The 13,092-nt window shown below is 38.4% G+C and overlaps 1 protein-coding gene and 1 gene segment (V, D, J or C); both read right to left on the bottom strand.

Moving 5' to 3' along the window:
• The window catches only part of LOC128584904 (probable non-functional immunoglobulin lambda variable 1-50), a 685,263-nt gene that overhangs the window by 433,279 nt on the left and 238,892 nt on the right, over window positions 1-13,092 (bottom strand).
• The window catches only part of LOC128583442 (leucine-rich repeat-containing protein 37A2-like), a 47,020-nt gene that overhangs the window by 28,165 nt on the left and 5,763 nt on the right, over window positions 1-13,092 (bottom strand). The window contains exons 4-7 of the mRNA XM_053587626.1: window positions 10,087-10,158; window positions 6,878-6,949; window positions 3,047-3,118; window positions 2,306-2,384 (exon numbers count right to left, since the gene is read on the bottom strand). Of these exons, the coding sequence (XP_053443601.1) occupies window positions 2,306-2,384; window positions 3,047-3,118; window positions 6,878-6,949; window positions 10,087-10,158 (295 nt within the window). The remainder of the gene's footprint in view (window positions 1-2,305; window positions 2,385-3,046; window positions 3,119-6,877; window positions 6,950-10,086; window positions 10,159-13,092) is intronic.

Below are 13,092 nucleotides of genomic sequence, written 5' to 3'. Positions count from 1 at the left end.
TATAGTCTGCCCTCCAACCGTCTGAGGGACAGTGAATTGGCCTCCTGTTTAAAAAGTTTGAGGACGCCTGCTTTAGACAAAGCTTCATTTCTTTAACCAATTACAAATCAAAGAGTTTTAAAACCCACCTATAACCTGTAAACCTCCATTTTGAGAGGTCCCACCTTTTTAGGCCAAACCAACTTACACCCTGCCTTGTATTGATTTATGACTTTACATGCAATTCCTGTCTCCCTGAATTGAATAGAAGCAAACTAATCCAGTCACAGTGAGTCCACTTGCTCAAGGTTTCTTGGGCATGGGTCCAGGCCATGGTCCTCAAATTCAGTTCTTAGAATAGACCTCTTCAAATTATTTTACAGAGTTTGCCTTCTCTTCTGTCGACAATGTTCAGTGAAGGTGGTGAGTTCAAGACATTTGTACTGATGCCATCTAAATCTCTTGGTGGAGGGATCTAATGAATCTGGTTCTTTGGTGTGAGGGCAAAAGAAAAACAGACCCTTGTGTTCTTCCTCTATGCAAGGCATCAGTAAATCAACAAGGGAAGAGAAGAGGTCCCTATAAGACCAGCCTCTGTAGAAACTGTTAATCACTTCCACACACACCCTAAACCCCTCCCTCTAACCCAAAATGAATGGTGTGAAATTAGACTTCCAAACCTCAAGACAGGTGGACAGTCTTTTCCAAAGTCAAGTTTAGAAGAGGATCTTCACCTTGAGCCTAAAATTTCCTTCAGGCCATAGATCATATATACCTACCATGATCTGCTTGTGTCACAGAGAAATTATTGAATTTTGAGCTGAAAGAAAATAAAACCTACATAGCTTTTTTTTTTTTTTTTGAGACAAGGTCTTGCTTTGTTACCCTTTGTAGATTGCCATAGCAAGACAGCTCATAGCAACCTCAAATACTTGGTCTCAAGTGATCCTCTTTCCTCAGCCTCCCAAGTAGCTGGGACTACAGGTGTCCACCACACCCCTGGCTATTTTTTTCTTTTTTAGAGACAGGGTCTCATTCTTGCTCAAGCTAGTCTCGGACTCCTGAGCTCAAGAAATCCACCTGCCTCAGCCTCCTAGAGTGCGAGGACTACAGGTGTGAGCTACTGTGCCTGGCCCCTCTACATTACTTGTTGAAGGGTAGTCAGGAAAGCAAGTATATGGAATTAGGCTAAGTAATGTATTTTCTTTCTAAACATTTTTTGCACTATAGCTTAACATAAACACCATTTTCTCCCACAGTGCAAAGATGCCCACAGATCATTCTTCATAGGTATGTATTTTTAAGGAAAAATAAGGTTTGTGGTGACAGGGAGAGAAGTGCCCTATGGCAGATTTTCTGGAATTCTTTCTGCTTTACCATTTATTCATTATCATTATTATTATTATTTTGGCAGGTTTTTTGGCCGGGGGCTGGGTTTGAACCCGCCACCTCCGGCATATGGGGCCGGCGCCCTACTACTTTGAGCCACAGGCGCCACCCTGGTTTACCATTTAAAAGAAACTGACTGTGGGTGGCACCAGTGGCTCAGTGTGTAGGGCACTGGCCCCATATACCAAGGGTGGCGGGTTCAAACCCAGCCCCGGCCAAACTGCAACAAAAATAAAGAGCCAGGCGTTGTGGCGTGCGCCTGTCGCTCAGCTACTTGGGAGGCTGAGGCAAGACAATCACCTAAACTCAGAAGTTGGAGGTTGCTGTGAGCAGTGTGACGCCACAGCACTCTACCGAGGGCAATAAACTAAGACTCTGTCTCTATCAAAAAAAAATAATAATAAATAAATAAAAAACTAAAAGAAACTGACTCTGAGAAAACATCCTTCCCCTTTTGCACCCTGGAGGACTTTGTGTTACGCTTCCTTCTTTGTGGCTGTATGCTGTATACATTTCAGCGGTTAGAAACTGTACATGAGTAGGAATCAAAGTTATATTCAAACATAGGATTTCAAGGACAATTCACATATCAAAGCAGCATTGCTGGGGTTCCCAAGACAATGCTAATTTGAGCATTACTTGCTTGACATCTTTTATCACCCATACCAAAGATCATTTCTAGGGAAAGCAGAGCATGTCATATGGAAGTTACACAAGTCTCCTGGCCCCTTTGTACCTTAGTTTCCTCACCTGAAAAAAATGGATGGATCCTTTCTCTGAAATATAAATATAACTTTAAAAAAAATTAAAAAAGAAAAATTGGATAGATCTTAAGATATGCTATTCAGAGTTCATAATGAGCTGATACCTAGTTAACTGATAACTGAATGATGCTTTTACACATAGCTTTTTATGTGTTCATCTATTTAACTTACACCTTGTGTAAAAATTGCATTCCATGCCACGCCTGAAACGTTCCGAAGCTCAGTTCAGTGATTAAATTGCAACCAAGATTTCTACAAAAAACAACAAGAAAAAGGAAAGACATAAGCCGATAAAGAAGAAGAAAAGATATTCTTTCAGAGCATTTATCATTTGGCAGAGATTCTAACTTATATATGACAAAACATAACCTCAGTACTTTCTCCGTACACGAAGGGAATTTCGCCGTAGAAGATATTGGCTCATGATTTATACTTTCATATTTACTATACATGCAATGTGTAGATACAAAACAGTGAATGCTCAGCCAATACTTGTGTTAAGAGATCTTTATTTCTCTACGACAGAGTTTTGCAACTTCAGTGCTATTGATATATTAGCTGTATAATTCTTTGGGGGATTTGTCCTGTACATTGTAGGTCAACAACATTCCTGGCTTCTGCCCACCAGGTGTCAGTAACATACCCACAGTTGTGACAACTGAAAATGTCTCCAGGCATTGCCAAATGTCGTCTGAGTACAAAATCCCACTAGTTGAGACCATTGTTCTATTATGATCCCCTCTGGTGTGTGTAATAATTCTCACACTAATCTTTGCTAGAGATTAAATGAATTTGGTATATAATTTTAGTAACTTTCTACTAGTAAAATTTTAATCATATTTCAAAATGAATAGCAGAGGGTTTATAAGTTTAATAAAAGTTCCAAATGTAATGAAGTTCTATTTGTAACTTACACATACTGCAGAAATGGTAATGATTCAAAGGTACGTCTTTCAATAAATTGGATTTTATTGCAGGATAAATCTCTAGAAAAAGTGAAAGGAAGACATTGCCTTGATTCGATACCAAATTAGTAGGAACAACTAGTAGAGTTTAGAATGATAATAATGAATATGTAGCTTTTGTCTACATTCTAAACTTTTGGACTTGTATTTGAACTTTCCATAGCCCCCTAATGCTCCCTGTATTTCATGATTTTCATCAATAAAATATGCAACTGTAGATCTTAAAAGATTTTGGATGTAATCTTTCCCTGGGCAGCAGGAGACTTGATTAAACAACCTTTTGTAGCCTCATCAAATTCTAGATTAGAAGCTTCAAGTTTTTATTTTTCTATATAATTTCTAATATGAAAAGGAATAACCTCACATTTTACACCTTTCTGGTTTAATTCTGTTTTTCTAAGCTAGTTCAATACCAAAAGAGATAAAAGCTATCCCTTCACATCCTTTGAAAGGAAGTTACCCTTCTCATTAATACATAACTTTAAACTAATTCAGAATTATACCATATTAATAGAAATTCATTTTGGTTTTATATTGCCTTAATATTCCATGAAAGCAATTTTTTCGGTGGTACAGTGATGGGACGTACCAAAAGGCAACACGGAACTGGATTTTTATTTGAAAACACCCCTTAACTATAGTTGACTATTTCTCTTGACTCCAGTTTATCCCTCGCTCTTCACCTTGCTGTTGTCACTCTCTTCTGACTGGTATCTCTTCCTTCTAAACCAGTGGTTTTCAACCTGTGGGTCGCGACCCACAGGAACTGTGTATTAAAGGGCCGCGGCATGAGGAAGGTTGAGAACCACTGTTCTAAACTATCCTGCACACAATTAACCAGATGAACTCTCCAGAAGTGATTCTCAAAGACCAGCATATGGGAATTTATGAAAGATGCAAATCTTGGCCTTACTCTGAACTGACTGAATCAGTAGCTGTGGAGTTGTAGTCCAGAACCAAGGCCTAACAAGACCTCCAAGTGCTTGTGGTGCAGACTTAAGATGGGCGTAAAGCATGGTGGTATAGCATGGTTCCCTGCGATGGCTTTTGCTTGGCATTCAAAGCCCTAGAAAGTCTGGCTCCAGTCTCCTACTCTCTCTCCTTGCACTCTACAGGTACTCAAAGCATTCCTCAAATACTTTGCTGTATTTTGCCTTTCTCCCATTTCCCTTTTCCAAGTTTAGACTATTTCCCCCCAAATCTGTCCCAGGAAATCTGTCTAAGGATATCTGATGGCCTTCTGATAGATCCTGTTCTAGCAGCATTGCTCTAGGAACATCTTCTCTGATCCAAACTCAAGTCTTTTCTCCTCCTTCTGTGCTCCAGAAGCAGTTTGTCCCTCTTAGTGCCCATAGCTATGTCTTCTTTTCAATGTAGTTATTTTTGCTCCCATTTCTTTTAAGTATAAACACCTTGAAAGCAGGGATTAGGTCTTGCTCATCTGCAAGCCCACTGTGTTTAAAATTGACACATGAGAATACAGTAGAACCTCTCTAAGCTGATCACTTACTGGACTATAACAAACCAGGCAACATACAGTGGTGGTCGGCATAAGGAACTTCCACTGAGCACATGTGGCGCATGTCTGGTCTGTGAAAATGAGGTAAAATTATGGAGGTGGTCAACCATGGAGGTTCTACTGTATTTATAAAATGAGTGAAAAGCTGAGAACGAGGAGAAGAAGAAACAAAAACTATTTTAAAAGAAATGCAACTTTATTGCTTTGTATCCTCCTTCTGGGCCTTTGCACCCAGCCCTTGTCATCCTCTTAGTGCTTGTCTCGTTATGGTTGATGCTTACATGTTTGTTTCCCCTGTGAAATGTTAAGTTCTTAGAAGGGTAGGAATCCTGTCTTACTCATCTCTCTGACTCTAATATTAGGCAAAGTGGTTGGCATATTCTCTTTGTTTTTTTTAATAGGTTGGCATTTTTTAAATGAATGAGAATATATCCTAACATGAAAGATTAGCTTACAAAATATGCATATTTCATTGTGGAAGTAAGGAAGGGCCCACTCCATTGAGCAATTACGTCATTTACTTTTTTCCCCAAATGTGGCAGAGGTGCCTAAGAAGACCAGTACAAAAGTGGTCATGCCTTTAAGGCCTAGAAGGTTAGATCATTCAAAGGACTATTTTTAGTGTCTTGTACCTACTTCCCTTAAGTCTTCTACATTTGAAAGAAGAATCTATTTGCTAAAGAACAACATTAGTGAGCTTAATAAAGATTAATGATGTACACACTTCTTGACCACACTTCTTTGCTGTGGGCAAAGGATAAAACTCAGACTTTCATAGCAAGGGATATAGTATCTTCTTATCTTTAAAAAGATAGAAATAAATACTATGCAAGTATTCCCTCCTTGGCAATAAGGCAGGAGAAATTTTCATTTTGTAATTTGGGAAGAATTAGGAGCATTGGTAATATGCTTATTCATTGTAAACATTTCTAGCTATACCATTTAACCGTAATTTAAACAACTTTTTTTTCTTTTTGAGGCAAAGTCTCATTCTGTTGCATCAGGCCAGAGTGCCATGGTGTCAGCCTAGCTCACAGCATCCTCAGACACCTGAGCTCCAAGCTATCCTCCTACCTCAGCCTCCCGAGTAGCTGGGACTATAAGCACCCACCATAATGTTTGGATAATTTTTCTATTTTTTAGTAGATACAGGGTCTCACTCTCAATTAGGTGGCACTCAAACACATGAGCTCAAGGGATCCTCCTACCCTGGACCCCCAGAGTGCTAGGATTACAGGTGTGAGCCACTGCACCTGTCCTTAAACAACTATTTTCAATAAGAGTATAGTAATTTCTGCTATGAAATCCTCACTGCCAGCCTATTCTCTTAAATATATATATTTACTATATGATTAAATTAAATCATATCTATATGGTTTTAATATAATGTTCTTATATTAAATATTTAACATTCTTTAATATTTTATATTCTTAAATATATTTATTCTTTATAATTCATCTGCTTATTTAATAGTTAAATGTTAACTTAATTCAGATTAAATTCTCAAAAAATTCTGGATTAATGGCATTCAAACTAGTGTAGATGGTCTATATTTTCCTTTCCTTTCCTTTGAGCAACAACTTAAAGTTTAATTCTTCTCATGCTACTAAACCAACTTTTTCAAATCCTTCTTCTTTCTTTCTTTCTTTTTTTTTTTTTTTTTTTGCATTTTTTTTGCCGGGGCTGGGTTTGAACCCACCACCTCCGGCACCTAGGGCTGGCACTCTACTCCTTCGAGCCACAGGCGCCACCCAAATTTAGCCCTTTTCTGAAGGCTAAATAGTAATATTTTAGGCTTTGTAGGTCACATATGGTCTCTGTTGCATATTCTTGTCTTTCTTTTTCTTTTACAGATCCTTTAAAAATGTAAAAACCGTTCTTAACTTACAGGCTGTAAATAAAAACAGACTGTGGATTAGATTTGCTCTATGGGTTGTAGACTAAATATCAATATAAGCAGATGATATATAAAACTTATAAAACAAGGTTCAATGGGTGTTAATAATTGCTCAGATGTTATTACCACTTTTTCCTTATAAGCAAAGTTTTTTTTCTATCCGTATCTTATCTATATGATGTTAAAAACTAAAAATGCACAGAGATGGGCTAGAGATGGGCTAAAGCTCTGCACGGATTTACAGAACTGCAGCATTTTACGCTGAAAGAAGTTTTAGAGATTATCTGATTTGAACCCCTTATTCACTTAACAGATAATATCACTAAAACCTCATAAATAAATATGATTAACTAACTAACTTACAAATACTGGAGGGATAGTAGGCCTTCAAATGAATCTTTATGTAATTCGGTCAAATGATTTTCACTGAGAATTCTGAAAAAGGATAAGGTTATTTGTTATTTCTTTTTTAAGATTTTATTATTGTTTCGGGTTAATCTGAGGGCACAAAGAAATAGGTTACAATGTTTGCATTAGTTAGGTAGAGTTCCTCTTATAATTGTGTACTGCCCCCAAGAAGTGTGCCATGCACTCGAACATTGGGCCCATTGAGTGGGAGCACCTCCATCCTCCTCCTTCCCCTCTCCCTGCTCCCTCTTTCCCCATCCCAGACCTTGAATTGATTTGAGTTTTTCTCTTATGTGGGAACGTATCAGATTATCTACTGGCCTCATGTTAGTATTGAGTACATTGGATTCTTGCTTCTCCACTCTGTGATACTTTACTAAGAAGAATGTGTTTCAATTCCATCCAGATTAATACAAAAGATGTAATGTCCCCATCTTTTTTAATGGCTGAATAGTATTCCATGGTATACATATGCCACAGTTTGGTATATCCATTCCTGGGTTGGTGGCATTTAGGTTGTTTCCACATTTTGCCAATTGTAAATTGAGCTGCGATAAACAACCTAGTACAAATGTCTTTATGATAGAATGACTTTTTTTTTTCCTTCTGGATACATGACTAATAGTGGGATTGAGGAATCAAATGGGAGATCTAATTTGAGTTCTTTGAGGATTCTCCATACTTCTTTCCAAAGAGGTAGAATTAGTTTGCAGTCCCACCAACAGTGTAAAGGAAGAGGTTATTTCTAAATAAAAATGCAAACTATTTGCCATATCGGACTAACTCCTATCTGTGGAGGAAACCTGGGTAATGGTGCCAATTGAATACACTCAATCTTATTTAATTTCAAGGTGGCAACATCTGCTTTGTTTTCATTCAAACCTTTTTTCACATTTTCCTTTTTGTGTCCAAATCTCTACACACACACACCCCTACCACTATTCCCACCAAATTGTGTATTTAATGCCTACTCTCTAGATCACAAAATCCCTGTTAGAACCCAACTCTGGTTCTAATCAAGACCAGCAGAACTGCCATTTCCTCATCTCTTTCCCCCCAATAATTTTTTTGTTGTGGTTGTTGCTTTTTTTGAGACAGAGCCTCAAACTGTCATCCTAGGTAGAGTGCTGTGGCGTCATAGCTCACAGCAACCTCCAACTCCTGGGCTTAAGAGATTCTCTTGCCTCAGTCTCCCAAGTAGCTGGGACTACAGGTGCCTGCCAGTTATTTTTTGGTTGTAGTTGTCATTGTTGTTTGGCAGGCTCAGGCTGGATTTGAACCTGCCAGCTCTGGTGTATGTGTCTGGCGCCTTAGCCGCTTGAGCTACAGGCACCGAGCCCCACATGTTATTATTAAAGCCCCACATGGACCTATGTCAGGCTACAAGTGAAGTCAGTAGGCTTTTCCCCCCATTTAAAAAATGTTTTGTTTTTTTTTTTTTGAGAAATACAATGTGCATAAAATGCCTATAACTTAAATGTTCAGTTTAAGTAATTGTAAAGCAGGTACCCATGTAATATCATCATGTCAAGAAAGAGTTCCATCAGCATCCAGAAGCTCGTGTGGCCCTTTCCAATCACAACCCTCTCTCTGACCTCTGAAGATAACCACTATCTTAACTTTTATAGTAATTTCCTTGTTTTCAAAATATAGTTTCACCTGTTATATGTCAGTCATACACAACATACTTTAGTTTGTCTCTTCCTGAACTTTATAGAAATGGAATCATATTACAAGGGGACAAACTTTAATGGAAAATAAAATGACATCTCTATTTTCAAAAATGAAAACTCAGAGATCACCTATACAAGTTGAACTGATGACACACAAACTACTGTATTTTTCCAAAATAACTTATGTATCTAAATTGACTGCTTTAATAAATTAATAAGAAAATGATAAAAACAATTCAAAAGGAAAATGGATAAAGGACAGAAAACTCAGAAGAAACACAAATATTCACCAACTTTTAACAAATAAAGGTTTTTAAATTCAAGAGTAATTCAGAATTCAGAAAAATTCAAATTCAGACAGGACCCTCTTTGTTCACCCATCATATCAGCAAAGAGTTGGAGAATACTCAGTGGTAAAATGCTGTCATATTCTGTTGAGTATAGTATAAGTTGGCACAACTTTTTTGAGGACGATTAAAATTTAATACCTACATTGTCCTCATATCAACCATTCCATTTCTAGATATCTGTTCTACAGAAATATTTGCCCAAGTTTACAAAGAAGCAGCAATGCACCTAACAAGAAAACTGGACATAGGAGGGTGTCGCCTGTGGCTCAGTGAGTAGGGTGCCGGCCCCATAAACCGAGGGCGACAGGTTCGAGCCTGGCCCCCACCAAAATGCACCAAACTGCAACAAAAAAATAGCCAGGCGTTGTGGCGGGCGCCTATAGTCCCAGCTACTCGGGAGGCTGAGGCAAGAGAATCGCCTAAGCCCAGGAGTTGGAGGTTGCCGTGAGCTGTGATGTCAGGGCACTCTACCGAGGGTGACACAGTGAGACTCTGCCTCTAAAAAAAAAAGAAAAGAAAAGAAAATGACATAATCTAAACATCCATCCATAGGGAATTATTAAATAATTCATGCCACATCCATAGTATGGAGTCCATAATATGGAATGATGCAAGAGTTTAAATGAATGGGGTAACCCTCTAAGTGCTGTGAAAGAAAAATCTAACATGTATCATGAAGTGAAAGAATCAAGTTGTAAGATGTTACCATTTCTATAAAACAAAAAATGTAAGGCCACACAAAAAATTTATTTTGCTATACGTAAATATGTATGTAGGCAAATACTTGGGAAAAGGTCTGGAAGGATATATACCAAACTTAGGGTAGTGGTTACCTCAGGGACCAGGCATCAGGGCACAAGGAGGGTTTCCATTATACCTGTTATTTTGTTTTTATATATTAAGAGTATAATGTGTATTACTTACATAATAAAAAATACATTTAAATTGCCTCTTTCTTTTAAAGAGAGCCCACCAAATTTAATTTTAAAATAATCATAGAATTATAATCAACAGACATTGATTTGAGATGTGGAGGAAGAAATACCTTTCCTTAGAAGCGTTGACCTCAAAATTCTGGACCAGGAAGGATCTTACAATGCAGCTAAGTTTTTGTACTCATATCTGGAGAGAGTATACTCACAGTCTCTCAGTCCAACGGTATGATTTCCATACATTCTCATCAATGTAAGAAATAGCATTTCCTTGGAAATTTCTGTGAAGAAACACAGGAGATATTCAAATACAGAAAATACTTCCAGTTTTCTCATTTCCAGAGCTATGAGCTTCCTAGTTTGCACAATTAATCAAGAAATAATGTGGGGATTCCTGGAGATTCCAGGTGTCTCTGCAGCAGCCTCTGTCACCCTGTGACCTGCAGGTACTGGGACATCTCGGGAGCTGGGAAGTGATGCACAGCCAGAAAGAAGAAGGCGGCACCGAGGATTCTGAGCAGCGTTTGTCTCTGGAGTTGGGCTCTGAGCTATGGCCTCCTCTTCAGCTGTTCCCTTTCCTGGGGATCCTAAGTGTCTCTGCAGCAGCCTCTGTCACTCTGCTTCTGCAGAGAATTGACCTGCAGGACACCGGGGCATCCCGGAAGCTGGGAAATGCCCAGAGCTGTCTGAGCAGCTGTCTGCCTGCAGCGCCCAGCGTCCCCCCTCGTGGTAACATTCGAAAGGTCCTCAGGGAAGAATCCAAAGGAGTGTTGACATTCAAGGACATGTCTGTTGAATTCTCTATGGAAGAGTCGGCCTGCTTGGACCCTGCTCAGCAGCATTTGTATGGGGAAGTCATGTTAGAGACCTACAGAAACCTGTTCTTCCTGGGTCTTACTGTCTCTAAGCCAGAACTCATCACCTGTCTGGAGCAAAGCAAAGAACCCTGGAAGGCGAAGACACACCAGACACTAGTCAAGCACCCAGCTCTATATACTCATTATACTGAAGACCGTTTTCAAGAGTGGGGCACAAATATTTTATTTCCAGAGATGATCCTGACCAGATATCAAAGCTATGGCTCCGAGAATTTAAACTTAACAAAATATTGGGAAAGTGTGTATAAGTGTGATGAGCAGAAAGTATGTTACAGTGGACTTCACCAATGATTAACAGCTACCTATGGCAAAGTATTCCAATGTAGTAACTCTTTGAACACCTTCAGACAATTGTTAAATCTCAATGGACAAATAACGGTATATACCTTAGAGAAAACTTTTAATTGTAAAAGCTATAGGAAAGCCTCTAACTTCTGGTCACATGTTACAGAACATAAGATCACTCATATTGGAAAAAACAGTCCAAATGCAAAGAAGGTAGCCAAGTTTTTCAGTCTTGCTCAAGATTCGATACTGGAGAGAAACTGGACATGTGTGAAAATGATGGCAAATGTCTTAGCCACAGTTCAAAATATCGTAACCATGAGAATTTTGATACTGGAGGAAAAACCTGCAACTATAAGGAATGTGACAAACTTACCAAGCGACACTCACACGTTTCTGGACCAGAAAAAGAATTGATTCTGCAGAGAAACCTTTCAAATGTGAAGAATGTGGCATAACCTTTAACCAGCACTCTCTCCTCTGTAGACATCAAAGAATTCATTCTGGAGATAAACCCTACAAATGTCAGGAATGTGGCAAAGCCTTTAACAAGTACTCAAACCTTTCTGTACATCAAAGAATTCATTCTGAAGAGAAACCCTATGGATGTGAAGAATGTGGCAAAGCCTTTAAACACCACTCACACCTTTGTAGACATCAAAGAATTCACTCTGGAGAGAAACCCTACAAAGGTCAAGAATGTGGAAAATCCTTTAAGTCCTACACAAGCTTTTCTAGACATCAAAGAATTCACTCTGGAGGGAAACCCTACAAATGTCAAGAGTGTGGCAAAGCCTTTAACTGTGACTCAAACCTTTCTGTACTTCAAAGAATTTACTTTGGACATAAAACTTACAAATTTAGAGAATGCACTAAAGCCTTTTTCCTTAGTTAAACTCATAGTGAACATAACAGAATTTCTTGTGGAGAGAAACTCCACAAATGTGAAGAAGGGGGCCAGGCATTTACACTGTACTCGACCCTTTCTGTTCATCAAAGTAGTCATTCTTGAAAGAAACTACAGTGGTCAAAATGTGGCGTAGACTTTCATTAGTTTGTGAACATTTCTAGACATTTAAGAATTTATTCTGGAGGAAAACCTTTTAAATATGGACAGTGTGGCAAAATCTAACTCACATTCAATCCTCACTGTACATAGAGGAAATCACACAGAGAGAAACCCTCCATTTGAAGACTGCGGCGGTGCCTTGACCTGGTGTTGATAGCATGCTAAGCATAGAAGAATTCAAACTGGAGAGTAATCCTACAAATGTGAACAGTGTGGCAATGACCTTAACCAGAGCTCAAACCTTAACATACAAACATTCATATTGGAGAGAAATCTTCCAAATATCGATAATGTGGCAAAGGTTTTCAGTGGTCCTCAGTCTCATTAAACATAAGAGAAACCATAGGAGAAAAAACGGAAACGATGTGAAGATGTGGCAGAGCCTCATGCCAGTATGCACTGTTTTCTGTACACAATAGAATTCATGTGGAAGAGAAAGTCTAAAAAGTAAAAGAAAGAAAGAAAGAATGTGGGGCTATGAGCACAAATAATAAGGCATCTCCTCAGAAGCTTAACTTCCTGTCTGTCCAATCTCTTGGAAGATAATATCAGTTATGAATGAATAAATGGATAAAATCACTTATGTGTCTAAATTATCATATATCAACTTTTGCTCTTCGCAGATGATATGATTGTATATCTGGAAAACACCAGGGATTCTACTACAAAACTTTCAGAAGTGATCAAGGAATACAGCAGTGTCTCAGGTTACAAAATCAATATTCATAAATCGGTAGCCTTTATATATACCAACAATAGTCAAGCTGAAAAAACAGTTAAGGTCTATATTCCATTCACAGTACTGCCAAAGAAGATGAAATATTTGGGAGTTTATCTAACAAAGGATGTGAAAGATCTCTACAAAGAGAACTATGAAACTCTAAGAAAATAAATAGCTGAAAATGTTAACAAATGGAAAAACATGCCATGCTCATGGCTGGGAAGAATCAACATTGTTAAAATGTCCATACTACCGGAAGCAA

The sequence above is a fragment of the Nycticebus coucang genome, chromosome 4, assembly GCF_027406575.1.
Source record: "Nycticebus coucang isolate mNycCou1 chromosome 4, mNycCou1.pri, whole genome shotgun sequence".
Taxonomy (NCBI): domain Eukaryota; kingdom Metazoa; phylum Chordata; class Mammalia; order Primates; family Lorisidae; genus Nycticebus; species Nycticebus coucang.
The sequence above is the reverse complement of the archived record's forward strand: the minus strand, read 5'-3'. Positions and strand labels throughout refer to the sequence as shown.